The following is a 26947-nucleotide window of genomic DNA, read 5'->3' as shown; positions in this document are numbered from 1 at the left end:
TTATAAAAGTAAGAGAAGGGGTGAGATATGATAATGTACATTATTGGAAGATACTAGAATGTCACAATGATTCAGCAGAGCGTAGTGGCGCACGCCTTTAATCCCAGCACTCGGGAGGCAGAGGCAGGTGGATTTCTGAGTTGGAGGCCAGCCTGGTCTACAGTGAGTTCCAGGTCAGCCAGGGCTACACAGAGAAAACCTGTCTCGAAAAACAGAAAAAAACCAAAACAACAACAAAAAAAAGAATGTCACAATGAAATCCATTATCATTAATAATTATTTATTAATACAGGCCAATATATTGTTATTATATTTGAGTTATCATCACTCAAACGAATTATTTTCCTGATAATTTAAGCAATTTTTCAAGCAGTGATTTCCTGTGTCAAGCTTTTAAAAGACCTTACTACTAAGACAAATATGTCATCCCAATATTTGCCTACCTGAGCAGAGAGGAACAGAAGCTCAAGGACCACCTGGGCTACACTTCAAGACCCTGTCACATAAAGTAGCAAGAACGATACTTCAGTAAGTAAAAGCACTTGCTATCAAGTCTGACAAAGTGAGATTGGCCCGAGACACACAGTGTGGAAGAAAACTGGCTTTTGCAGATTGTTTTCTGACCTCCACATGTGTGATATGCACAGACAATAAGAAAATTAAACAAAACAAAACACCACTACAATAATTTTAATGTTTTAAATAATTAAAATTTCACAAAACACCTGCAAAACTCCACCAGGTTAATGAAAGCTGAAAAATCATTTGGTTTAGCAGGGTGCAACCCACCAATCAAGCGTAGAAACAAAACCTCACTCCTGAATTTAAGAAACCAATTTCCAAGGCTAGAGAGAGAGCTCAGGGAGTCAGTGCATTACTGAGCTTGCCACGGAGACTGTTGACCAGAGTTTGTGAAGCACATACTGACATGAGAGAACCAACGCCTGTACTTTATCTTCTAACATGCATATGTGCACCATGATACACGAGCATCCATAAACACATAAAGAAATGTATTACATCAAAAATTGAAGGGGAAAAAAGCTGGCCTGATGACATACACCTTTGATCCTAGCACTGAGAAGGCAGAGGCAAACAGATCTCTATGAGTTTGAGGATAACCTGGTCTACATAGTGAGTTCCAAACCAGCTAAGGCTGCACAATGAGACCCTATCTCAATCAAATGAGCAAATACAAAACTCAAAAAAGTATATATATATATATGATCATGTTGCTGATAATCATTAGAACTTTTAAAACTTAACATCCATTTAAGAAGACCCTGTAACACACTAAGACAAGTTACTTAAATATTACCTCTTTGCCAAACTTTGCAAATAAAGCAAAGCAAGAATACTTTTCTGTATCTTCAGGAGAATGTTTCAGACTCTTTGGGCTGATTCCCTGTCAATCAAAGGAGCAAATTATTATGTCAAGCAAGAATCAAGAACTTCCACACCCTCATCTCCCAGTTCTCTATCTTTCTCCAGAAGATCAATCCTTTTCATGTTGCCATAGTCTAGTTTGGAGGAGAGGGGAGACTCAGTTCCAAGGATGCACTCCAACAGATACCAAGTAGAAACAGAACAAGGGGAAAAGTTAGGAACTACCCAAAGCCATAAGCAGTGGTCAACTCTAACCCTTCTTCATCTTCCAATAAAAAATACATTGGTTCCACCCAAGGCTTTTGTGCGACGAATAGGACCTTCAGTTGTACAACTTAAGTCATCCCCAAACTTCATGGCACCAGGACATTTGAAGGTTTTGTAACATAGATGTCTTGTAGACTCCCAGAAGTGTCTCTGACTAGCTAAATCTTGAGAAAATCTGGGAATTCTAGAGTAATATTTTGGTCCCAGGATCACTTTAAAGAGTTGGTAATCTTATATAATTATCCAGATGATTAATAATCAAAGTAGAAAATGTTACTAGCTTTTTAAGAGTCTTCTAATTAATATCCACAAACCAGTTTTCTCTTTAATTATCAAAATTAGACTTTAAAACTACATATTCCATAAGCACTCTATAAACACAAAAGCTATAAAAGAAACACAAGAACTGTTCAGGTTTCTAAGAAACACTTACCTCAAAATATTTTATTTTCCTGGCATTTTTCACTGCAATAGAAAGCAATTTGTAGAAACCACTGATGAGTGGCAATCGTGTAGACTGCAAAATTAACTCATATGCAAATGAGTACACCCATGGCTCAAAAAAGCCTACATGTTTCCTAGGAAGAATCTCCCTATAAAGACAAAATATTTAAGAAAGAAAGTTTTATCCTATTAATTCTTATTAAGCTGTAAAACTATGAGACATTAAGGAATAGACAATTTCACTTACAACACTTTTAGACTTTCCAGCACCTTTAAGGATATTTATGCTTCTTTTTCCTGCCTGAGATCTTCTAACTTTTCAGAAAAAACATACAAAAAAATCAAAAAGCTAAGTCTAAACTGCTAGAAATACTTTAAAAATCTATAAAAGCAATTTTAGATTATAAATCATTTACTATTTGAACTCTTACATTTATATAAATATCTTCTCTATTGAGTTATTAAACAGATTTTCACTCTTAAATAATTAAAATTCTACAAAGTACCTGCAAAACTCCACCAGGTTAATGAGAGCTGAAAAATCACTTGGTTTAGCAGGGTGCAAATTAGCTGCTGGATCTGAAGTTGGGATCACCCAGACATCAGCAGTGCTTCCATCCTGAAAAATTGTCCCAGATCAAGAACTGTTTCATTTACCACATCATTCATTCAACAAATAAGTGTCCAATGAAACTATCATACAGAAGGGCTTTATATAGAAAGAACACAAAAGTGAGAAAGACATAATCAAGTCCTTAAGAATTTTAAGAATGGGAATAGAAGCAGAAAACCAAAGAACTTATAAGAAAAAAAAATGGAACAAATACAAAATATAGGTGGGGAGAACATTATCTTTCCATTTTGAAAAGTTTTTTTAAGACAAGGTTTTACTCTGTAGAGTAGGCTACGCCCTGAACTCATGGCAATCATACCGCTTCTGCCTCCCAAGGATTGGAAGCCAACATAGAGTCAACATAAGGGAAGTGCTGCATTTTTTAAAATAATGATGGCATCTTGACAGAGACAAACTTCAAAAAAGAGAAAACATCAATAATGATGCATCAGTTTCAAATTGATAGATAAAAGAATAATACATAATAAGACAAACAAAAAATACTTATTTTTGGAAAATACATGATTTTATTCTATTTATGTATTTTTAAAGACAAGGTCCTACTCTGTAATTCTGTAGCCATATGAGCCTCAAACTTGCTATATAGTCCAGGCTGGCCTTGACCTCCATAGCATTAAGATCCAGAATTACAGACATATAAGACCATGCCCAGCTAAGTTTTACCATAGTTTTAAGGTCATATTCTCAAATCTGTTATAAGATATAATTTTTGTACTCAAATTCTAAAGTCAAACAACAAGGAAATGAAAAAATATAGCGTGGTTCCAGGAAGCATCTTTACAGAAGGTTTGTTTTTGCATATGTTTATGTATGCTTTGAAGCAAGGACATACTGACATAGAACTCACTATGCAGCTCAGGATGGCTTTGAACTCATGGCAGATTTCCTAACTCAATCTCTACAGTGCCAGAATTACAAGAGTAAGACACTAAGTCTGGTCTACCTTAGGTGAATGGTCTTATTTTTTTAATTAAGATTTATTTTTACTTTTATTCATTTACTTGTGTGCGTGTGTGTGTGTGTGTGTGAGAGAGAGAGAGAGAGAGAGAGAGAGAGAGGGAGAGAGAGACTACATGTATGTGGGTGCCTGGAGAGAGAGAGAGAGAGAGAGAGAGAGAGAGACTACATGTATGTGGGTGCCTGTAGAGGCCATGCTGGATCCCCTGTAGGTGGAGTTACAGGTGGTTGTGAGCTAACTACAATGGGTGCTAGCCATATGCAGGTTTGCTAAGGCAGAGTTTTATTTGGTAATGTGAGCTTGCCTTGGACTCATCATCTTCTCAGAATGAGCTTCTCAGAAGTCGTTAGCACAAATAGCACCACACCTGACTAAAAACATTATTTTAGCACATTAACCATATAAATCATTTTTTGAATACTCTTCTGATAACATATACTATATATTGGATTACGTTCAACAAAAAAGCACCTAAGGCACATGATCATCACCAAGAAACCAATTTCCCTTGAAGATGTGCTATTGTCCCGAGCATGCAAAGGGCTGGTATTAGAATGATGCAAAGTTATTGATAGGCTCTGCTAACCTCCTGCTCTCCAACAGTCTGTTTTTCCAGTGTAAGATCCAATTTTTCCACAATCTTCAAAACTGATCTTATAAATTCATCATAGAGTAAATGATTCAGACTTTTAAGGGAGGAGTTCACAAAGAGAAATGTTTCATCTCCTAAAATAAAATCCTGTAAATAAAGAAAAGAACTTTCAGCAGGGCAGTGGTAGCACATGCCTTTAATCCCAGTACTTGGGACACAGAAGCAATGCTTCAGAGGCAAGTATTTGAGCTATTTCTTGATTGATAACTGATATAGTGAGAGAGCCCAGATAACTGTGGGCAATGCCACCTTTGGGCAAGTGGTCCTGGATGAAAAGAAAAAAAAGTAAGCCATGAGGAACAAGTTATTAAGCAGCCTTAATGGCCTTAATTAATGGTGAAATCACTTAATTAATGGTGAAATCACTTTGGGTCTCCAGGTCCCTGTTCTGACTTCATCAAGGATGGACTATGCTATAGAAATACACAACAAAACAAACGCTTTTCTCCCCAAGTAGCTTTTGGTCATGGTGTTTTATCATTGAAACAGGAACCCTAAGACATCTATAACCGCCGGGCAATGGTGGCACACGCCTTTAATCCCAGCACTTGGGAGGCGGAGGCAGAGGCAGAGGCAGAGGCAGAGGCAGAGGCAGAGGCAGAGGCAGAGGCAGAGGCAGAGGCAGAGGCAGAGGCAGAGGCAGAGGCAGAGGCAGAGGCAGAGGCAGAGGCAGAGGCAGAGGCAGAGGCAGAGGCAGAGGCAGAGGCAGAGGCAGAGGCAGAGGCAGAGGCAGAGGCAGAGGCAGAGGCAGAGGCAGAGGCAGAGGCAGAGGCAGAGGCAGAGGCAGAGGCAGAGGCAGAGGCAGAGGCAGAGGCAGAGGCAGAGGCAGAGGCAGAGGCAGAGGCAGAGGCAGAGGCAGAGGCAGAGGCAGAGGCAGAGGCAGAGGCAGAGGCAGAGGCAGAGGCAGAGGCAGAGGCAGAGGCAGAGGCAGAGGCAGAGGCAGAGGCAGAGGCAGAGGCAGAGGCAGAGGCAGAGGCAGAGGCAGAGGCAGAGGCAGAGGCAGAGGCAGAGGCAGAGGCAGAGGCAGAGGCAGAGGCAGAGGCAGAGGCAGAGGCAGAGGCAGAGGCAGAGGCAGAGGCAGAGGCAGAGGCAGAGGCAGAGGCAGAGGCAGAGGCAGAGGCAGAGGCAGAGGCAGAGGCAGAGGCAGGTGGATTTCTGAGTTCGAGGCTAGCCCGGACTAGAGAGTGAGTTCCAAGACAGCCAGAGCTATACAGAGAAACCCTGTCTCAAAAAAAACAAAAACAACAACAAAAAAAAGACATCTATAACCAAGGAGATGTTTTGTTTAGTTTTTCTGAGACATGGTGTCTTGTCTGCTTGGTTTTTAGTGTGTATTTGTTTAGTTGAGCCTCTTAATAAAGATGAAAAGTGGAGTACATTTATATCTTTCAAATTATAAAATTTGGTTGGAGTAGGAAGCAAGAGTATCAGGAGGTCAAGCTGATTCTTAGTTACATTCAACTTCCAGGCTAGCTTGAGCTACGTGAGACCCTGTTTCAAAAAATAAAAAACAGAGGTTAAAGAGATAGCTAAATAAATAAAGGCACTTGTCCCCAAGCCTTACAATCTGAGATTAATCTCTGGAAACCACTTGGTCAAAAGGCAAAACTGGTTATTAGAAGTTGTCCTCTGACTGCCACATGAATGTGTGGTAAACTCCCCAAATATGGAAGCATAATAAAAATATGCATGTTTAAAAATTTACCTCCATCTGGTCACAGCCTAAAAGATGCTGAAAAAGATCCACATAGTCTTTGTACGTAGGTACTTTCCACCTGCCAGTTCTGACTTCCTCGGAGGCCGAACGGTTATCAGACCTAGACTCAACATCCTAGAGAAGACAATATCCCATTATTGACTGGTAGACATACAGGGTAGCTCATGCCAGAACATAATGACTTACAGAATTTTCTAAACTAAAACAGCAACCAAGATAAATTCTGCAATAAACTAAAGAAAGTAAGACAACATAGTAAAAGACAACTGGAAAGGTAAAATGTTGTGGATGGCTCTGGTGCTGTTTGTATTTTGATGTTAAGCTTTCCCAGGAGGGGCTGTCTGGAAGGAGGAATGAGTCACGTACTCAGGTGACTTCCTGTGAACCTTCTCCTAATGAATAAAGGAACCAATCACTGGGTGAGTAGGCGGGACTTCCCGGTTGGATAGTGGAAGCCAGGATGCCGATGCCATGCTGACAGTAGTATGGGTTCTATTTTAATATTTCTTGTAACAGTAAGACAGTGACTGTAGCCAGTGAGAATTTTTAACTCATCTACCTACCAAACCAACTACACATCATCCCTCTCCTCATGTGATCCAAACTCTCATTCCACTCATGGCCTGGAGTTCCACTAACTTGTATACATTTATATCACCTCCTAGATTGTAAAGATTCTTTGTAAACATGTAGCTATCAGGGACAGCAAGATGCCTCAGCAGGTAAACGCACATGCTACCAAGTCTAATGACTTGAGTTAGATTCCTGGAACCCACATGGTGGAAGAAGAGAATTAAATTTTAAACACTGCCTTCCAACAGCCACAAGCTCACTACTGCATGTACACACACAAGCACACATATACATCTACACACTGAAAAAAAAATTTTAAGTATATATAACATCATTTTATTCCTTAGAAGTGTATTTATCCAATAGAGGCTGGTATTTATACATGAAACTTCAAAATGTAAGGCATGGGTGAGCTGGACTTGGCTGGCTGATTGCTTGCCTGGTATGCACAAAAGCCTAGGTTCAATCCCCAGCACTACATCAATATGGTGCACGGATGTAGACCTGTAATCCTAGCATTTATAAAGTACAGGCAGAAATACTGGATGTTCAAAGTGATCTTTGGCTACATCAAGTTCAAGGGTAGCATGCAATGTGTAAGAATATCTCAAGAAAATGGTGGAGGCTAAACTAAGAAAGGCTTTTTTATATATTTAATGCTAAAACAGTTTCTAGCATCCAATGATGAGAGCAGTTTTTGAAACTTTAGAATCAGAATTTACCTTTTGAAGGACCACTGGTTTAGAACATATTCTAATTAAACCTTGGTGCACTAAAAATGAAGAAAACAAAATAACAATGAAGGAAACACTAAGAAGCACAATCACTCAATAAAAACAACAATAATTATTTTGCCTCTTAATTTCTATATGAAATCTGTTAATACCTTTAGTTTTAAATTCTGAACTATTGATAAAGTTGGTATGGTAACACACATCTATAATCTGAGCATTTGCACAGTAGAAGCTGGACAACAGTGGAGCTCAAAGTCAGCCTAGGCTACACAGTGATACTCTGTCTAAAATAAAATAAAATAAAATAAAAGGAGATTCAGAAACCAAAGATGCTTAAAGAAAAAGGCTTTTCGGTGAAGAAAAAAAAAAAAAAAAGCCCATAGCTCAGGGGGCATGATGCCCTGTGGAACAATCTAGTATAGTTACCTTGTTAAATAGACATAATAAAACTGCCTTCTAACTATCTATGTTTGTCTCAGGCCACACCACTCCGAATGTACTCCATCTGGTCTACATTTTTAGGCTTAGAAGTATCTCTCTGCAGTGGGCACCAGTCAATGCAGACACCCATAACCAGTCAAGGTGCTGATAATTAATGACTATTACGTGCTCAGCTGTAAATGGGATATCTATATCCCCACCCACACCCCAAGGCTCATGGAGCATCTTGGAAGAAGAGTGAGATGAGTGAGATGAATGTTAAGGGCCATAGGATGAAGAGGAATGCTATGAAATGCTGTCTTCTAGACATGACATGGCTACAGTACCTACAAACTCACTGTAGTTATCTGCACAAAATCAAGTCAAGAGGCAGCAGCAATAGGACTCGGTGGGTAATTAACAATGAGAAAGAGAACATGGAGGGGTTAGTGGGAGGAAGAAATTGAGGATTCATACATGGAGTAGGAGGAAGGAGTCGGTAATTGTGGTAATTTGTTTAAGAATGGCACCCATGGGCTCTTTTATACATGTGAAATGCTTGGTGCCTCTGTTCATGAAACTGTTTGGGAAGGATTAGGAGGTGTGGCTTTGTGGAGGAAGTGTGTCACTGGGAATGAACTATGAGATTAGAAAAACTCTTGCCTCTTGTCTCTCTTTGACTAAACTTACGGATCAGATGTGAGCTCTCAGCTACTGCTGCAACACCATGGTCTGCCAATCTGCTGCCATGCTCCCTGCCATGATGACCATGGACTAACTAAATTCCCTGTATCTATGAGCAAGCCCCGGTTCATGCTTTCTTTTAAGTAGCCTTGGTTGAATTGTCTCTTCACACCTATAGAACAGTAACTAAGACATGGGTACGTATAATCCAGATGTGCTGTTTATACTTTTGAAATTGTCAAAAAGAAAATAAAAGATTCTACGTACAGAAGTAGTAGGTACCACTGACTCCAAAGTCTACTTTTAAAAAAAGATTTTGATTCATCAACATGAAAGTTCTCTAAAAAGTAATATATACACAAAGAATTAGGGAACCAGATTTTCTTTAAATATATCAAATAGCATGTTAAATGTTTAGCATTTACCATATTCAGAATGAAAATCAAGGGCAAGCTTACCCACAGCACTAATGCAATTCCAGTGAACTGGTCCTTTCTCTGATAAGGCTAGGAAAAGTTTTATTATTGCTTTACAGCACACCAACTGCATTTTGGGACTATACTGAGGGAAGCTGTCTATCTGTACCACCATGAGATGTTCCAGTACTGGAGTATATACCTCCGGAACCTACCAGAAATGGAGAAGAACTCAAAATTAGAACAGGGAATAAATATAATATTTTAATATATAATATATATTTAATGACATAAAGATTTTAATATATAAAATATAAAGAAAAGAAATAGTATATAGAGTATTATATATATATATACTCTAATTTATTATAACTGAGTAGTCACAAGTAAATATAAATACTGATTTGCTAACCTATCTAACTATTGTAGCTGCCAAAATCAAACTGAGTGGCATCTACAGCACACTTCTAAGTGGCTATCTGAATCTTTAAGGAAGATGGAAAAGGGTAACACCTATTTTTCTGCTCCAGACTGCAGCTTCTTAAATTGTGTGTTGTGATCCAAATGGTATCACACAATCAACTATGGAGATCAGAAGATATACCAGAATAGTAAAACATTTCCAAATACCCAGATGGCAAGTTATTTTTAAAAATCAAACGTACAGAACACGAGGTATGGGGCTGGTGAGATGTCTCAAAGTTTAAGAGCTCTGGTACTCTCCCAGGGTTAGATCTATTCCTAGCAGACAAATGGCAGCCCACAACTGTCTGTACTATGGATCCAAGTGATCTAATGCCTTCTTCCGGTCTTTGAAAGGCCAGGTATGCATGTGGCGATCACACACCCATTCAGACAAAACACTCATACACAAAAGAGTTAACAAATAAGAAATGAAGAATCCAAGGAATGTCTAGAAATGCTTGCCTACAGTGTCACATGACTTTACTACAACCTAGCTTCTGAACACACTCTCTGCATCATGTCATGTAGCTCCAATACGTACTACCTGAAACACTTCAATTCAAATTCAAAACTGCCTTATGAATTAGTCTTTTTATTTGACATGCTAGTTTTTTCCTCTTATAGAAAAACAATGACAGCCAGGCAGTGGTGGCACATGCCTTTAGTCCCAGCACTTGAGGGGCAGAGACAGGTGGATTTCTGAGTTCAAGGCCAGCCTGATCTACAGACTGAGTTCCAGGACAGCCAAGGCTATTAAGAGAAACTCTGTCTCGAAAAGCCAAAAAAAAAAAAAAAAGACTAATAAAAAACTTGATATTTTTCTATCATTCCTCGGCATGTAATTATTAAATTACTTTATCTTTGAATTATATTGTATTAGAATATTTGACTTTAAAAGCTACTGTCAGGCTGGATACACGCACAGCTAGGCAGTTGGAAGCACCTATTGCCCTTACAGAGGATTTGGTTCCCAGAGCCCACAGCTCACAGTGTTACCATGGTGTCACTCTAGTTCCAGGGCCCTCCCTAGACATCAGATACACATTAGGTGCATATTCATATATGTAGGCAAAACACTTGTATGACTAAGAAATAAAAATACATAAAATCTGTTCTAAAAGAAAAACAACAGAACTTCTGCCTTTTCTGACTTAAGTTCCATTAGAAAGAAAAATCATTAAGTGAATAATGGCTTGGGATTAGGACAATATTTCCAGTTCTGAAATGGCCCTATATATATGTTTCTGCCAGTTTGTGCTATACATTTATGCCAAGAAGCATTCTCAGCTTTGGTGGTTGTAAAATCATTTATCGATTCTGATACTGTACATCTTACAGCAGCAGTCAACCAGCATTTAAATCTTTATGTAAAAGTGAACATGTAATCCACCTCACTAGTATGTAAATCCATCTCACTCGTATGTAAATCCATCTCACTAGTATGTAAATCCATCTCACTAGTATGTAAATCCATCTCACTCGTATGTAAATCCATCTCACTAGTATGTAAATCCATCTCACTAGTATGTAAATCCACCTCACTAGTATGTAAATCCATCTCACTCGTATGTAAATCCATCTCACTAGTATGTAAATCCATCTCACTCGTATGTAAATCCATCTCATTAGTATGTAAATCCATCTCACTAGTATGTAAATCCATCTCACTAATATGTAAATCCATCTCACTAGTATGTAAATCCATCTCACTAATATGTAAATCCATCTCACTAGTATGTAAATCCATCTCACTAGTACGTAAATTTCCTCTCATCTTTAATAAATGGTAAAGCTATACAGAAACCTAAGGACTGTTTTAAGATAAGTTTAGTTACTCTTTATTATTAGACAACATTTGGGCTGGTAAGATGGCTCAGCAATTAAGAGCACCGATTGCTCTTCCAGAGGTCATGAGTTCAAACCCCAGCGACCACATGGTGGCTCACAACCATCCATAATTAGAAATAAGAACCTATAAGCCGGAGAGAGGAGGGACCAGAGTGAGGTGGGCTGGAACAAGAGGGAGAAAGGGAAGGAGAAAAAAAAAAAAAACAGGAAAGAAAATTTGATTTGTACAACTATTTAATATACTTATATACCCAGGGCTGTATCAAAAATTCCCTGGTTAAAAAAAAAATCAGGAGTGGAAATAGTTTTAGTAAGCCTGCTTTAGATAACAACAACAACATCTATGACACCAATACTAATAAGCTGTCACGAGGCTCACAGGGTAGCTACACTGGATGTACTCTGTATCACTCAAAATTCTTTGTGAAGGGTTCTGTCCTTCCACAGAAGAGAAGGCCTGGAACAGGGGAGGGTTTCAAGTGTCTGTCTCAACCTCCTTACCTTCCCTACCCTTTGAGCAAAGCAATTGGGATGCCTCAGGCTTAGAATTGTGACATGCCAAACCTGGCTAAACTGAAAGTCAAGAACCCTCTAGTTTCTGCTACCTACCTCAGTACTTCAGTCTAGATCAGTTATAATCCCTGAGGGGCCTGGCTCCTTTACTGTCTCATCTCAAAGCTTTTGTGTTCCTTTTTAGACTCTGAGATAACATGGGACCAGAAGTTAAGAGTAACCTTAGCAGGTCCAGCAGACTATTAGGCTAGCAAACACAGCTTTCATCAGCAACTGTCCTTTGGGACTTTAACTACCTATTGTCAAAAGAAGTATTAGTGAGTTTTGGATAGATGGTGAGCAATGCTGTTCATTTCAAGAGCTTACAGTTATAATGGTGCTTGTTACACACTTATTGCTAAACTTTGTTGTTTCAAAAAATTAAATTAGTATCTGCAAGCAAGTTTCTGGGATATTATCCATTTTATATTGTGATTAAGAGGCTCCACAATTGATAATTTAACCAAGAAATTCTGTGCTTTTTATTACTTAGAAACCAAGGTTAATCGTGGAGATGAGATTAAGTACTTACAACCATGCTCAGTGCAACCATTTCACTTACCGTGTCAAGGTAAAGCAAGACACTTGCAATAGACTGAAGGAAACTTGGCATCTGGTAAACATGATCCTCAGAAGCATCTGCGTGGGTGAGGAACATCTGCTTACAGCGCTGAATGAGCTCCACGTACATGAAGTCAACATCTTTTGCATTTATAACCTTGCAAGGCTTTAGGAAAGGCAAAACAGAAACCGGAATCTTAGCAGCATCAAAACAAAGGTATTTTATATTAACATGTCATATTAAGACGTGTGGCTATAAACTGCTGAATATTATTAATGTAAGCTGTTTATCTTACTGTATATAACATATTGTGTCTTATAATTTTCACACATATATATATTTTCACACCCTAAATAGTTAGTTATACACATGTCAATTATGTTCTAGGCTGTTTAAAGGACAGTTCTCACTATGCGCTGGCCCTGTAAAGCTAAGCACTGAAACACGAGACTTCTCACATACTACTTATTTTGTCCCTGGATTAGTTAGAGCTTCAAACAGAAACAAATGGAGATGGGAGTGGAGTGGGGTGGATATGGCTTAGGCTAACTTTGAATTTAGTATGTTACCCAGGCTGTCCTCAACTTATAGCAATTTAGCTTCCTGAAGCCTGGATTATAGGTAGGAATACAGCTAGTCTTAAAAATGCTGCCTTTCTGCCCTAAGATATCTTGTCTAAAACTTTTAGTGAACACAACTGTAGTTTCATATCTAGTCATAACTTAGTTATAACTATCTATATATACAGTTTTATAGTTTTTAATGTAAGGGGACTATAGAGTACAAAGAAAAAGAGGATGCTTCTAACCTCTAGAATCAAATTTATATGGATTTTGTTTGCTTGGAGGTGTTTGTATTTCTTGGTTAACTATGTTTAGATGGCCTAACCTAGACCTAGAATACTATGTAGCCCAGGTTGGCCACAAACTCTTAATCCTCCTCCTCTGTTTTCTACACTGGAATTACAGGCATATAGCAGGTAAGAGCTATGTCTTGTTACAATCAATTCAGGGTAACTTTTGAGAGATTAGCTAACTTATCCTGGTCTTTTTTTTTTCATGTATAAAACAAAATAATAATAGTTCATCTTATAGGTGAACTATGAGGAATCTAAGATAATACATGTATGCTAATACATAGTAAACACTGAAAATTGAACTATTAATAGAATACCAATAGTAGATTCCTGCAAATAGCTAAATAAAAACAAAGCCATAAAATACAGTAAATAAATGAATCATACTCCTGCAAATAGTCCATATCCGCGAATAGCAATGGCTAATTCCTTGTTGTTCGAGTCTGTATTTCTGATGATTCCATAGAACTGTTCCATAAAGTACTTCAGCCTGCTCTTATGCAACTCTGCATCTTCTGCCACAGTAAACGAAATCTGTAATTGCATGACATTTACTCCTTAGAAACATTTAATAGCAAAATAAAAGGACTTAAGCAAATATAACTATTAACATACTGTTTGATTGCTTTTAATCAGAACCCTCTGCTTCAATATGCTTAGATAACGTAAGTCCAGAAAAGACAGTTTCTTAACTAAGGATATACTGTTATGTGATGCATATTTCCTTAAAAGAGGGGGGTGGGAGGTGGGGTAAAAGAGACCAGGAAAACAGAGATGACCAGAAAAGGGCGTGTCACATTTAAATTTTTCTTAGCTACATTTGTTGTTTGCTTGTTTGTTTGTGGGAATGTATAATATAGTATTGTGTGTGTGTGTGTGTGTGTGTGTGTGTGTGTGTGTGTGTGTGTGTATAATGGCAGGAAGATAAACTATGAAAGACCCACCATGTGGGTCCCAGATATTTAACTCAGTCATCAGGCTTAGTGGCAATCGTCTTTACTCATTAAGCCATCAGCCCAATTTCAGGTATTTTTGAGATTCAAATGCAAGAGATATCATTAAAACTATGTGCAGGAAGAGAAGGGAGATACTTGAGATCACTGTTGCCTTAATGAGGAGTTCTCCTGCTGTGATAAACATAAGGACCAAAAACAATTTAAGGAGGACTTTGTTTAAGCTAACACTTCCATATCACAATCCATCACTAAGGGAAAGTAAGAGCTCAAACAGGACAGTAACCTGGAGACAGGAAGCAAAGCAGAAGCCATGGAAGAGTGCTGCTCACTGGCTTCCTTTTACCTGGCTTGCTCAATTTCTTTTCTTATACACCCCAGGATCACCTGCCTAAGGGTGGCACTGTCCACAATGGGCTGGACTTTCTTACATCAATCACCAATCACAAAAATGCTGAATAGACTTGCCTAACGGGCCACTCTTATGGAGGCATTTTCTCAATTACAATTCCTTCTTCCCAGATTAGCCTAGTTTGTGTCAGGTTAACATAAAAACTAGCCAGCATAACTACCAGACAAACAGCAAACATCCTATGTTCAAGGACATAGGGTTCAAAACAGCATTCTTAATTTTAGCACAAATTCTACTCAAGTATAGAAAACAATGTAGGTAACTATCAAAGGCAGGGTGGAAAAATCAATTACTTCCACTGTTAATTTACCAACATATTTCCTAATTATTCCCAAAGCATTATATCTGAGCATGTCCTTCTTGGCTCTTTACTCCCACTAACTTTGAAAATATGGAATTACCATACATAGTGCTTCAAAAACTTCTTTCACAAAGCATGTCATGAAGCCGGGCATGGTGGCGCACGTCTTTAATCCCAGCACTCGGGAGGCAGTGGCAGGCAGATGTCTGAGTTCGAGGCCAGCCTGGTCTACAGAGTGAGTTCCAGGACAGCCAGGACTATACAGAGAAACCCTGTCTCAAAAAAACAAAAACAAAAACAAAACAAAACAACAACAACAACCAAAAAAAATTAGGTAGTATCTACTTAGTTACTGAAAATATCTTCATCTTACTGTAAACTATTCAATCACATAAACTTGAACTAATTTAGTATTGGATCCTGTCATTTTTGTGCCCTTGTATCCAACTATCTTCTTATAATAGCAAAAAGTTAAAAATAATTATTTCACAAAGGGCCATTTATAACACCATGGTTCATAATGACACATTATGCTACTGTTAAAAATTAATCAAGTAAATTCCAATATATTATTAGGGAAATGTCAATGCTGTGGAAAATCTTGAAGCTACAAAAATTATGTAAAAATATAAGAGGAGGGAAGAGAAAAAAAGAAAATAGTCACCAAAATGGAAAATGACTGTTTACTTGGTTGTAGGATATCAGATTTGAACAGTCTTCTTTACACTTTTTGTTGGTTGGTTGGTTTCTTTTGTTTATTGTTTTGTTTTTTGCTTTTGTATGTGTGTGGTGGTGGTGGTTTCTTTGTGCAGCTCTGGCCATCATGGAACTCACTCTGTAGACCAGGCTGGACTCAAAGATCCACCTGCCTCTGCCTCCCTGAGTGCTAGGATTAAAAGGTGTGTGTCACTGCTATCTGGCTATTGTTTTGTTTTGGGTAGTTCAGGCTGACTGGCCTGCAACAATCCTCTTTCCTGGGCTGGGACGACAAGCAAGAACCACAGCACCTTTGTACACACATACATGTGCATGCACACACTCACACACATTTAAATTTGTACTCATATTTAAATTATATGTAACAAACCTGCAATGTTTTTTCACAAGAACTTTATATAAAACTGAGTTTTGGAAAAAATTTTATCCCATGGGATAATTCTTAAATTCAAAATTGTACATTCCATAGCTAAAATAATTATGGAAAAAAAGAAAATTGGCACATCTACTACCTAGCTTCAAGAAATGAAAGAAAAAAAAAAAAGACTCATGGAGCAAATTAAAAGTCCAAAAAGAAAGAACTATAAGTCAGGTAATTTTTGACAAAGATTAAAAGGACAAAAAAAGAAAAAAAAAAGCATGTTTTCAATAAGTATTGCTAGAACCAAGAAATGGGAGTAGATTAGACAATATCACTCTTACTTTATCCCATACACAAAATGATTCAACATATATTACAGATCTAAATATAAATGTGACAAGTATAAACTTCCCACAGGAAAAAAAATAAAGAAGAAAATCTTAGGGCGTGAAAAGGAGACGCTAGAGCCTGGCATGGAGGCACACACCTTCAATCCCAGCACTTGGGAGGCAGAGGCAGGAGGATCTCTGATTTCAAGGCCAGCCTTATCTACCAATTTCACTATAATAAGACCATGCTCTTGATTAGATTAGTTTCCTCATTTATTTATACTCACTTGTATCAGACATACCACAGAACTACTAAAAAAAGGGGGGTGGGGGTGGGGATCAGTTGTTCCAAGGTAGTACTAACTAGATGTCTATACAAACAAACCTAAACTATCAGAGTCTGTTAAATTAGGGATAACATTTCAAAGGTCCTCTGAGTAACCAGGTCAGTAGTTGGTAGAAATATTCATCCTTATGCTCTGAAATTTAATAGGAAAGGGACTTGATAGGCAGTGTTTATATGTGAGGTGATTAAGTACGTTCTTGACCTTTTCAGACAATTGTTTTCACTTATATAAAAATTTTTGAATTACTTCAGTAAATGGACTTTTGCTTCTGAGAGCTCTTACAATTGAACTACTGTTTTGAGTGAATACTAGTACATATTTAACCTGGACAAACATTATTCTAATTAAGCCATAAGTATCAATGCACAAACTTGTTTTAATTACATTTTTTCTACCAAAAACAAACAAACAAACAAACAAAAAACAAATCAAACAAACAAGAAAGAAAAGCCATGGGTAGGGGAGGGGGGGAGGGTATGGGGGACTTTTGGGATAGCATTGGAAATGTAAATGAGGAAAATACCTAATTTAAAAAAAGAAAAAAAGAAAAGCCAGCTTAAAATTGTTAAATTGGATATCCATTTTAAAATTTTAAAACTACTACTTTAAGAAATGATGTTAAAAAAAGAATTAAAAAAAGCCAGGCGTGGTGGCGCATGCCTTTAATCCCAGCACTTGGGAGTCAGAGGCAGGCGGATTTCTAAGTTCAAGGCCAGCCTGGTCTACAGAGTGAGTTCCAGGACAGCCAGAGCTACACAGAGAAACCCTGTCTCGAAAAACCAAAAAAGGGGCTGGTGAGATGGCTCAGTGGGTAAGAGCACCCGACTGCTCTTCCGAAGGTCAGGAGTTCAAATCCCAGCAACCACATGGTGGCTCACAACCATCCATAACGAGATCTGACTCCCTCTTCTGGAGTGTCTGAGAACAGCTACAGTGTACTTACATATAATAAATAAATAAATAAAATAAAATTAAAAAAAAAAAAAAAAGGCTGATCAGCTACCACTGTCTCTTTCCTAAATGAGTGTAATTTCTAGCTGCAGTCTAAATATGTATCTTTCATCCACAGGTAAGTGTAGCTTTCTCAACCAAATACCCTTGCAATTTCTTTCTATAGCAGATGAAAACCATCACAGATGCTACAACTTTTCAGAATGCAAAGAACAACTGACTATGGAGAGCTCAGGTAACATTATGAGAGGCAAGGAATAAAACTATAAGAGGCAGAGAACCAGGATGTGTGCTGGGAGAAAGTGTCTTCTATATGTGACAGGAAAGCTGTTCACATGGCATTGTAACAATATAGTTGCCTACATAAGATCTGAAGAATGACAACACCAGTTGACATGCCAAAATGGACAGGGGGAAATCTCACAAGGCCTTAACCCGAGATGAAGGCAATCAATGGTTTCTGCTAGGTTATCCAATCCCAAATGCTCTCCCCTGAACACATGCACACAACAATGAATAAGCTCAAATACACACATGTATATATAGGTAACAATCATAATTAAAGAACATGTCTTGAGAGGGAGTGGAGAGTGACATGTTAGAGGAGGACGAAGAGGAAGAGCGAGAACTAGATATGAGGTAAATGCAGTACTCATACATGAAACGCTCAAGAAATTAAATCTCTTTTTAAAAGGAAGAAGAAGGTGCTAGAGAGATCAAGTCATTAAGAATATATGTTGCTCTTGAGGAGGAGCTGGGTTTGGTTCCCAGCACCCACACAGTAGCTCACAATCATCTGTAACTCCAGTTCCAGGGAATCTAATAAATTACTCTAACCTCAGTGGGGCACAAGGCACATACGTGGCATCCATACATGCATACATACATACATGCATACATACATACATACATACATGCTGGCAAAAGACTGAGACACATAACAGGGCAAGGCATGGTGGTGCAGGCCTTTAATCCTAGCACTGGGGAGGCAGAGTGTTGGGGCTTGGTTCTAATGCTTTGTCTTAATTCACCTCCCAAGAATCACGCAGGAATCTGCATGTCCAGGCACTGAGGTCCCCATCCCCAACAGCCAATGACTGGGCAGGGTGAAAGGGGCGGGACTTTTAGGATTACCTGGTAAGAATCACAGGGGAGAGGGGGAGGGGGAGGGGAGGGGGAGGGGAGGGGGAGGGGGAGGATCTCCATGATGCAGAGAGATCAGATTTAAAAGCTGCAGAGGAGAAATCATCCAGTACTGTAGGTGCAAAGGGAAAGTGGCCCCATGGGAGGGCTGCCCAGAAAGAAACAGGGCAGCAAAGATAATATATAGATTTAGAAATTGTTACCTCAGGAACACCAGATCAAAATATAAAGGTTGAGTGTGTGTGTGTGTGAGTGTATGTTTTCATTTTCAAATCCAGAGAACTCGGGTGGGTGGCACAGTTAGTGCGCTCGCCTGCCTGGAACTCAGAGCAGATTAACAATTCACTGCTATAGCAGAGGAAGTGAGTTTGGGACCAGTCTATCTAGCAAGTTCTAGGACAGCCAAGACTACATAGAGAGACCTTGTCTCAAAACACCAAATAACAAATAAAGTAGATTAAATAAATCTTAAAGAAGAAGAGGAAGAGGAGGAGGAGGGAGGAACCAGAAGCTGGGAGAGACAGACTAGAATATAAAGGGGACAGAAAGCCATTGTACCTATCTTTTTAATTTCCTGAAATTAGCAACACCTAAGAACAACAATGCTTTCTCTTTCCTTCCCTCCCATAAAAGTTTGAGTCTCAAGACAACAGTGCACATTGCACATAGGTTTTAAAGAACAGGCTTGTGAAATTAACTACTTCTTAGTCCTTTTTTTTTTTTTTTTTAAGTCTCTCTACATAGTTATGGCTGTCCTGGAATTTGCTCTATAGACCAGACTAGCTTCAAACTCACAAGAGATCCACCTGCTTCCTGAATGCTGGGATAGAAGGCGTGTGCCACCACACTTGACCTTGTTTCTGTGTCTGAGTGTTTGGCCAGCATGTATGTACATGTGCCACATGTAAGCCTGGTGCCCCACTGAAGTCAGAATAATGTATTGGATTCCCTGGAACTGGTGCCACCATATCCAGGTCTACTTACCCAGTTTTGATAGAGCTTCAAACAAAACTGTTGTCATACCTCTCTAGCATTTCCCACCACAGCCAGTGTATGTGCACACTTCCTCAGAACCTAGATGAGATTTCCTACATAATTCTAAACCTTGGAACACTCATCCATCCTTGAGAGCAGTGCCTCAATCATAGCACATTCTCCTTAGCCAACAAGGATGGGCTTCAACATCTGCAGGCTCAGTTCTTAACTTCATTTTACAAAGACAGAAACTGAAGAGAGAGGATCCCTCTACTCTGGAGATGATCTCTTAACTGCAGTCAACCCTCACCTTCCAGGACAGGCTTCTGGCCTCTATCTATCTTCTTGCTCTAAGCAGCCCTGCCTGCCCTTTCCTCCACCTCTATGCTCCATCTTTACTCCATTAGATATGCCTTGATCTTGGTTCAAGTATTGATCAAATCTGAAATCATCCAAGCTAGCTAATACCCATGACAGATCAATAGCAAAGCTTTTTACTCTAAGTGCTACAGGAACTAATAGATCATCCTGCAGTTATTTTTCAAGCATGCAGGTACAAGATTGGAATTCAGTTCTTTTGTGGAAACTTTTAATGCAAGTTGAGTCTAAAGTACCTGTCTCAGGAAGGACTCCAGGGCTGAATGTGCAGCTTTTTTTAATTCCACATTTGTATGGCTACACCACTTAGACAGTACTTCAAATAAAGTAATATAGTTGTCCAGAAGGCAGGCAGTGAATTGAGATGCATGCAGGGTAAGTAATCGTAGGCCAGCTGCAAATATAAAATCCATTTCGTTTAAAACATGTCAACGTAAGTCAGAAAAAGAAGTAAGAAAGCTTCCTGTGTATGTTAAAATTTAAACCATGCTCAAGAAAATTTAGTACAGACAGACAGGCATGGTGGCATACCCTTTAAACACTCAGGAGGCAAATGCAGGATACAAGTTTGAGACCGGCCTAGTTTACAAAGTAAGTTCAGGACAGCCATGCCTATGTAGAGCAACTCTGTCTCAAAACACCCCCCCACCCACCCACACACACCCCACCCCCCCACACACACACAAAAGAAGATTCCGTATGCTATCCTATAATAATCATCTGGTGATCTCAAAGTGCCCTGTGACACCTGTAATGCTCCCAGTCTCTACACTGACTTGAAACTGGATCTGGATTTATTGACTCAAAGCAAAACTAATGAGCCTATGGGCCTTTGCAGGTTAGTTAGTAGAGTGTTTGCATAGCTGCACAAGGCCCTGGGTTAGGTACCTAACAGCGTATGGTACATACACCTGGAATCTAAGCATTAGGGAAATGGATGCCCTCATCTATATAGTTAAGTGAAAGCCCACCTAGGCAACATGAAACCACGTCTCAACAACAGCAAATTAGCTGAGTAGCTTGAATCTCCTGAATGATATTCTAATATATACATATATACATATTTGTTTATTTATATGTGTGTGTGCATATATACATGTGTATATGTATATATATGTGAGTATGTACATATATGTACACATATATTTTTTAATTCTTTTCTATATGAACATAAAATATTTTTGGCCATTGAGTCTAATTGCACTAACATTAAAAATGTACTTTTAAAAAACGTTCTTATTACATGTGTGTGTCTGAGCCTGCACAAATATGAAGGCCAAAGGACAATTTGCAGGAGTCAATGCTCTTCTGCCACTACATGGGTCCTCAGGACATAACACTTGAGATCAAGTTCCTTCACTCACGGAGCCATCTGGGCAGTCCCTAATAAGTGTGTGTGGTGCGTATATCTCATGTGTGTATATATCGTGTGTGTGTGTGTGTATATCATGTATGTGTGTATATATATATATATATATATATATATATATATATATATATATATATATCATGTATGTGTGTGTGTGTATATATATATAATGCGTGTATCATGTGTGTACATATATGTATATACATATATATGATATATATATTTGATATATATATAGATCATGTAACATGAGTGTCATCATCCCAGTAAGACTTTATGTGCTTCAATCAATAAAATCTTAAAGCTCCATTATAAATAGCTATGAGTGAATACTTTTGTATTTGCTTTCACTCTTACTTAAACAAAACCTTACTCATGATGCTAACTTAAGTAGTTTAAACTGTTACCTTATTAAAAACAGAATCTTACCTAAGGGCACAGCATATCGCTTCATCTCAATCTATTGCAGAAAAAAAGAAACCATCATAGACTGAAAAATCACAAGTACAACTGTAAAAGACTTAAGAGTAATGTTAATACTACCTGAGGACGAATTGCTTTAAATGTAAAACCAAAAATTTCCTTTGAAGTCTGGGGATCTGAGAATATAACAACAGAAGGCCGTTAAAAATTGTAAAACTGAATTGAACATTATTTATGCTATTTATCAGATACTTGCAAGTGTCAGCTTTTCTTAAGACAGATTGATATTTGTAGTAGCTGTACAAATGTCCTATGATTCCAGAATAACTTCTCAACATCATTTGACAGAGCTAGAGCTGCAAGTTGTTCCAGCTTCTGGGGAAAGCGGAAAGAAAATCTGAGATAACTGCTGTGTGAGATCAGGTTCTAAATTATCACCTAGGTTACATCATCTCTCAGAGCCTCAACTTTTCTCTTCTACAATAGAGGCTATTTATAATGTCTACAAGGACTGGAAAGTTAAAAAAGGTTAAAAGGTATGACTCATTCAAGGCCAAACATACTTCCCTTTCCCCCATTGCTCTCAGGCATTTATTCTACATAAAATGCCTGCTTTGGTGGTTTGAATGAGAATGTTTAGTCCTCAGTTAGTGGGGCTGTTTGGGAAGAATTAATGAGTGAGGTCTTGTTAGAGTAGGCGTGTCACTTGGGGTGGGCTTTGAAGTTTCAAAAGCCCATGCCAGGTCTAGTCAGTCAGTCAGTCTCTATCTCTGTCTCTGCTTACTGCTCCAAGGTTATGCCCATCTGCTTCCTGTCATTATAATCATAGACTGACCCTCTGAAACTGTAAGCGAGCCCCCAATTAAAGGTTTTCTTCTATAAGAGCTACCTTGGCCTCCTCACAGAAATAGAACACTACCTAAGACACCTGGTAAATGATGGAAATTAAAAATTTGAATAAAATATTACTATGGACCTTCATAATTTTATATCCTAAAGAAGAATGAAAAATATGTATATAACTATAATGTATGGATCTTCTAGGCAAGCTGACACCACAATAACCTATATAACTGTCTCCAATTATTAATTGCAGCTATATAGAAGACATGGTTTATTCCTGACTGGTTTCTTTGCCCTTCCAGCAGTGACTTATATACAGCAGAAACCATCTGCTATGATAGATTTCTGTATTAGAAGGCAGAAATGACGAGTGCTTGAGGGAGAATGACGTTAGAGAGGCTTTATAGTGATAAAAATAGCAACGTATTTTCTAGTACAGAAAAGATTTAAAAAGTCAACTTTGTCGGGAGGCAGAGGCAGGCGGATTTCTGAGTTCGAGGCCAGCCTGGTCTACAGAGTGAGTTCCAGGACAGCCAGAGCGACACAGAGAAACCCTGTCTCGAAAAACCAAAAAAAAAAAAAAAGTCAACTTTGGAATACAAAACTAACTTGGATTATATATTTAAGAAAGGCATTACTGATATAATAGCATTTGAACTGAGATTGCAAGAGGTTATTATTTAAGGTAAAGAACATTTAAATTAAAGTAACTGGAATAGTAGAAATGAGAGTGTGCAGTAGGGGAAGGAGTGATGGCAAGATGAGAGAAAGGGAAGAATCAACCAAAGTAAAATGTGTGCAAACTTCATAGAAAAATCTATTCCTTTGTAAGTCAATGTGAAAAAATTTAAAAAGGAACCAAAATAACTACAGAAAATTGGTTTAGCAAAGTAACTCTGGACACAACATACACTCACAACAGCAACAAGCACTCAGTAGTATAGAGGGTCTGGACTGCCACTACGGTGGACTGCCACTGTCTCAGTACACAGAGGTCTGACTTTGCGCTTGCAGCGCCCTCCTGCTACCTCTTCTGAAACACACCATCCCTCTTAAGTGCATAGCCTTCTAAACAAACATCCTCACATCTATTTTTAATGTGGTAAAATCTGCATAATATTCATCACTTTAAAAATGTAGAATGACATAGTTTAGTAGCATGAAATAGTTTCACATTGTTATATAACAGCATGTTCCATGCCTAAAACTTTTTCGTCATACACAACACTGAAACCACCCGTCCCCCAGCTCCTGGAGACTTGCATTCTGCTGTCTGTCTCTACAGTTTCCTACTCATGTAACTCATTCAAGTAGAGCCATATACAGCTTGTTTTTTGTTTGGGGACTGGCTTATTTCACTGAGCATATCATTAGGATTATAGCACACATCCGAATTTGTCCTTATTTTATCTTTGAGATAAGGTCTTATTATTAGAAAGAAAATCAAGCAAAGCCTGGCAGTACCTTCTTCCATGGACTTAGTGAAGTTGCACAGAAGTGAGGATAGTCCCTTCAGACAGCCAGCTAAGACAGGAAATTTAGGTTCTCTTACTGTGGATGTCATCTAAAAGGGAGATTTTAGGAAGATATTACAAAATGAAAACAACGACAATAAAAACGAAAACAAGACTGAGGAAGTATATTTTCATAGGGAGTATTATACCTGGGTCTTAAGTTCTCCCAGAAAAGCTCGGAACAGGTTTTCTGAATGGTTTATCATCTCACTAGGATGAACTTCACCTAATACTCCCAGGAGCTCATAGACTTTTTCTAAAACTGAAAAATAAGATCAGATAAATGAAAGCAAACTACATTTAAGTAAGTAAAATAACAAAAATGTATAAATGAGAAATAAGAGGATGTTTGGTTCAACATGGTTTGAGGACCAGCCAGCCAGCACAGGGGAGCACTTTACAGGCACTTGCTGTCAAGCCCTGAGTCCCTGAACCTCCATGGTACAAGAAGAGAACTGACTCTACAACTGTCCTATGACTTCACACACATGCACCTGCACATATACAAGCATGTTTAAGCAATGTTTTGTTTGTTTGTTTGTTTTGTTGTTTGGTTAGTTTTTTGTTTGTTTGTTTGTTTTTCTTTTTTTTTCGAGACACGGTTTCTCTGTATAGCCCTGGCTGTCCTGGAACTCACTTTGTAGACCAGGCTGGCCTCGAACTCAGAAATCCGCCTGCCTCTGCCTCCTGAGTGCTGGGATTAAGGGTGTGTGCCACCACGCCCAGCTTAAGCAATGTTTTAAGTAATTTTATAATAAAACACAAAATTCCTAGGTTTTCATAAAATTCTTCCCAAGTTTTATCTAAATCTACTTCTATAAGCTAAGCTATACTTTATGTGTTTTCTCTTAAGGAATCCTTTTGTTTCCATTGTGCTAATTTTTTTTCAGCAAAATACCTTTGTTGAGGAAATTGTTAGCTAAGGTTAATTTGTTAAAATATTTGAAAATAGCATCTCACCTGTATCAGGTAGTTTTGATTTTGATGCAAGTTCTCCATAGAATTTGTTAAATAATTCTCCAATCTTAAATTCATCCATGAGTCTGGTACTTCTTAGTATCTGAAGTAACTAAAGAAACAGATTACAATTTTCTAAAGAGGAAATATAGAAAAATATCCTCCCCTTCAGCAAAACTTCCAGTCCTGGCCTCCAGCAGATCCATGCTGCTCTCTTGGGAGTGACACCTACTTGGGGTTATAGGAAAGTCTGGCTTGAGTGATCAGTAGGAGATCACAGGGAAAAGGCAGGCTAAACATAACTGTAACTTCCCAGAGACCAACAACATGACTAGAACTTCTCTTTGGAGGCACTCAAGATCATACATCAACTAAATCCAATGTAACTCTAAACCAGAAAAGCAAAATGACTCAGACTACAAGTGAACATGAGCCCTAGGGAGCACAGAAATACATCAGTCTATCCTCACTACTAAGATTTCAAGAAAAAGTCAAATGAAACACAGGGAGGTGCTCTTTGGGTACCTAACAGCATCAGATTTAACCAAGGACAGTAAAAATGACAAACGGGAAAGCACTAAACTCTCAGTTCATTCTCTCCTTTATATCTCTTGCAACTTCACATTCTTCTCTCATTACTCAGAAAAACAGGAGAACAAAACGCCAGCTGATGCCAGGTGGTGGTTACAAAATCTGCATGTCCTTTACATAATCACAACTCTACCCTCTCCTAAACTCCCACCTAAACAAAACTCAGACTTCTAGTCTAACGTTACACACGTAACATAAAAATATACTACTGAGAAATATAAAATTACCTTAATCAGAAGGTCTAAGGCTGGAATTTTACACTTAGCAGTTCTATCTTTTGTGTAAACACTGGTACAAGTATTCTAGGATTCAAAAAGAAACATCTCATTCAAAAGGAGATAAAAATCACCTGTATGACTTAAGAACTAAGACTTAACAATACTTAACACAGTTAACTTAACAAAACTGTATCTGAGGGGGTAATACCAATGTGTCATATAATAAAATATACTAATTAACCATTAAAAGCATAATAAAGTATATAAATGTACAGATAAAAAAATTACTGAAGCCGGGCGTGGTGGCGCACGCCTTTAATCCCAGCACTCGGGAGGCAGAGGCAGGCGGATTTCTGAGTTCGAGGCCAGCCTGGTCTACAAAGTGAGCTCCAGGACAGCCAGGGCTATACAGAGAAACCCTGTCTCGAAAAACCAAAAAACCCAAAAAAAAAAAAAAAAAAAAAAAAAAAAATTACTGAGAACTTGGGCTGACAGTGGTGGAACAGGCCTTTAATCTCTCAGCTTGGGAGACAGATTCAGGCAGATCTTCGGCTTCCAGTCTAACCTGGTCTATATAATAAGCTCCAGGACAGCCAGAGCTACACAGAGAAACCCTTTCTTGAAAATTAATCAATCAATTAATCTATCTTACTAAACACTCCACTCAATATTGGTATGGTTTTAATGTTAGCTGCACAATTAGATGATGCCTCAGTAAGAATTTGAAAAAAAAAAGCAAAAGTACATCACTTCTTTCTACAACACTTCATACTTGTTATACATCAAGAAACAAGCCACATGCGCCAGGTGTGGTGGTGCACGCCTTTAATCCCAGTACTCAGGAGGCAGAGGCAGGCAGATTTCCGAGTTGGAGGCCAGCCTGGTCTACAGAGTGAGTTCCAAGACAGCCAGGGCTACCAGAGAAACCCTGTCTCGAAAAACCAAAAAAAGGGCTGGAGAGATGGCTCAGCGGGTTAAGAGCACTGACAGCTCTTCC

At 38.5% G+C, this 26947-nt stretch overlaps 1 protein-coding gene across 4 annotated transcripts in view; it reads right to left on the bottom strand.

Annotated features, from left to right (window-relative positions):
* Prkdc (protein kinase, DNA activated, catalytic polypeptide) overlaps positions 1–26947 on the bottom strand; it is a 204796-nt gene that overhangs the window by 165555 nt on the left and 12294 nt on the right. For all 4 annotated transcript variants that reach the window (XR_003951769.1, XM_006521861.4, XM_017316892.2 and 1 more), the window contains exons 4-19: positions 25960–26034; positions 25145–25253; positions 24334–24446; positions 24135–24234; positions 21948–22003; positions 21834–21864; positions 20272–20429; positions 13556–13702; positions 12313–12477; positions 8928–9096; positions 7354–7403; positions 6047–6172; positions 4276–4428; positions 2604–2716; positions 2087–2246; positions 1319–1405 (exon numbers count right to left, since the gene is read on the bottom strand). Coding sequence is in view for 3 of the 4 variants with exons in the window: in XM_006521861.4 (XP_006521924.1) it covers positions 1319–1405; positions 2087–2246; positions 2604–2716; positions 4276–4428; positions 6047–6172; positions 7354–7403; positions 8928–9096; positions 12313–12477; positions 13556–13702; positions 20272–20429; positions 21834–21864; positions 21948–22003; positions 24135–24234; positions 24334–24446; positions 25145–25253; positions 25960–26034 (1812 nt within the window). In the remaining variant the exon portion in view is untranslated. The remainder of the gene's footprint in view (positions 1–1318; positions 1406–2086; positions 2247–2603; positions 2717–4275; positions 4429–6046; positions 6173–7353; positions 7404–8927; positions 9097–12312; positions 12478–13555; positions 13703–20271; positions 20430–21833; positions 21865–21947; positions 22004–24134; positions 24235–24333; positions 24447–25144; positions 25254–25959; positions 26035–26947) is intronic.

This window comes from Mus musculus, chromosome 16 (genome assembly GCF_000001635.26).
Source record: "Mus musculus strain C57BL/6J chromosome 16, GRCm38.p6 C57BL/6J".
NCBI lineage: Eukaryota > Metazoa > Chordata > Mammalia > Rodentia > Muridae > Mus > Mus musculus.
The sequence above is the reverse complement of the archived record's forward strand: the minus strand, read 5'-3'. Positions and strand labels throughout refer to the sequence as shown.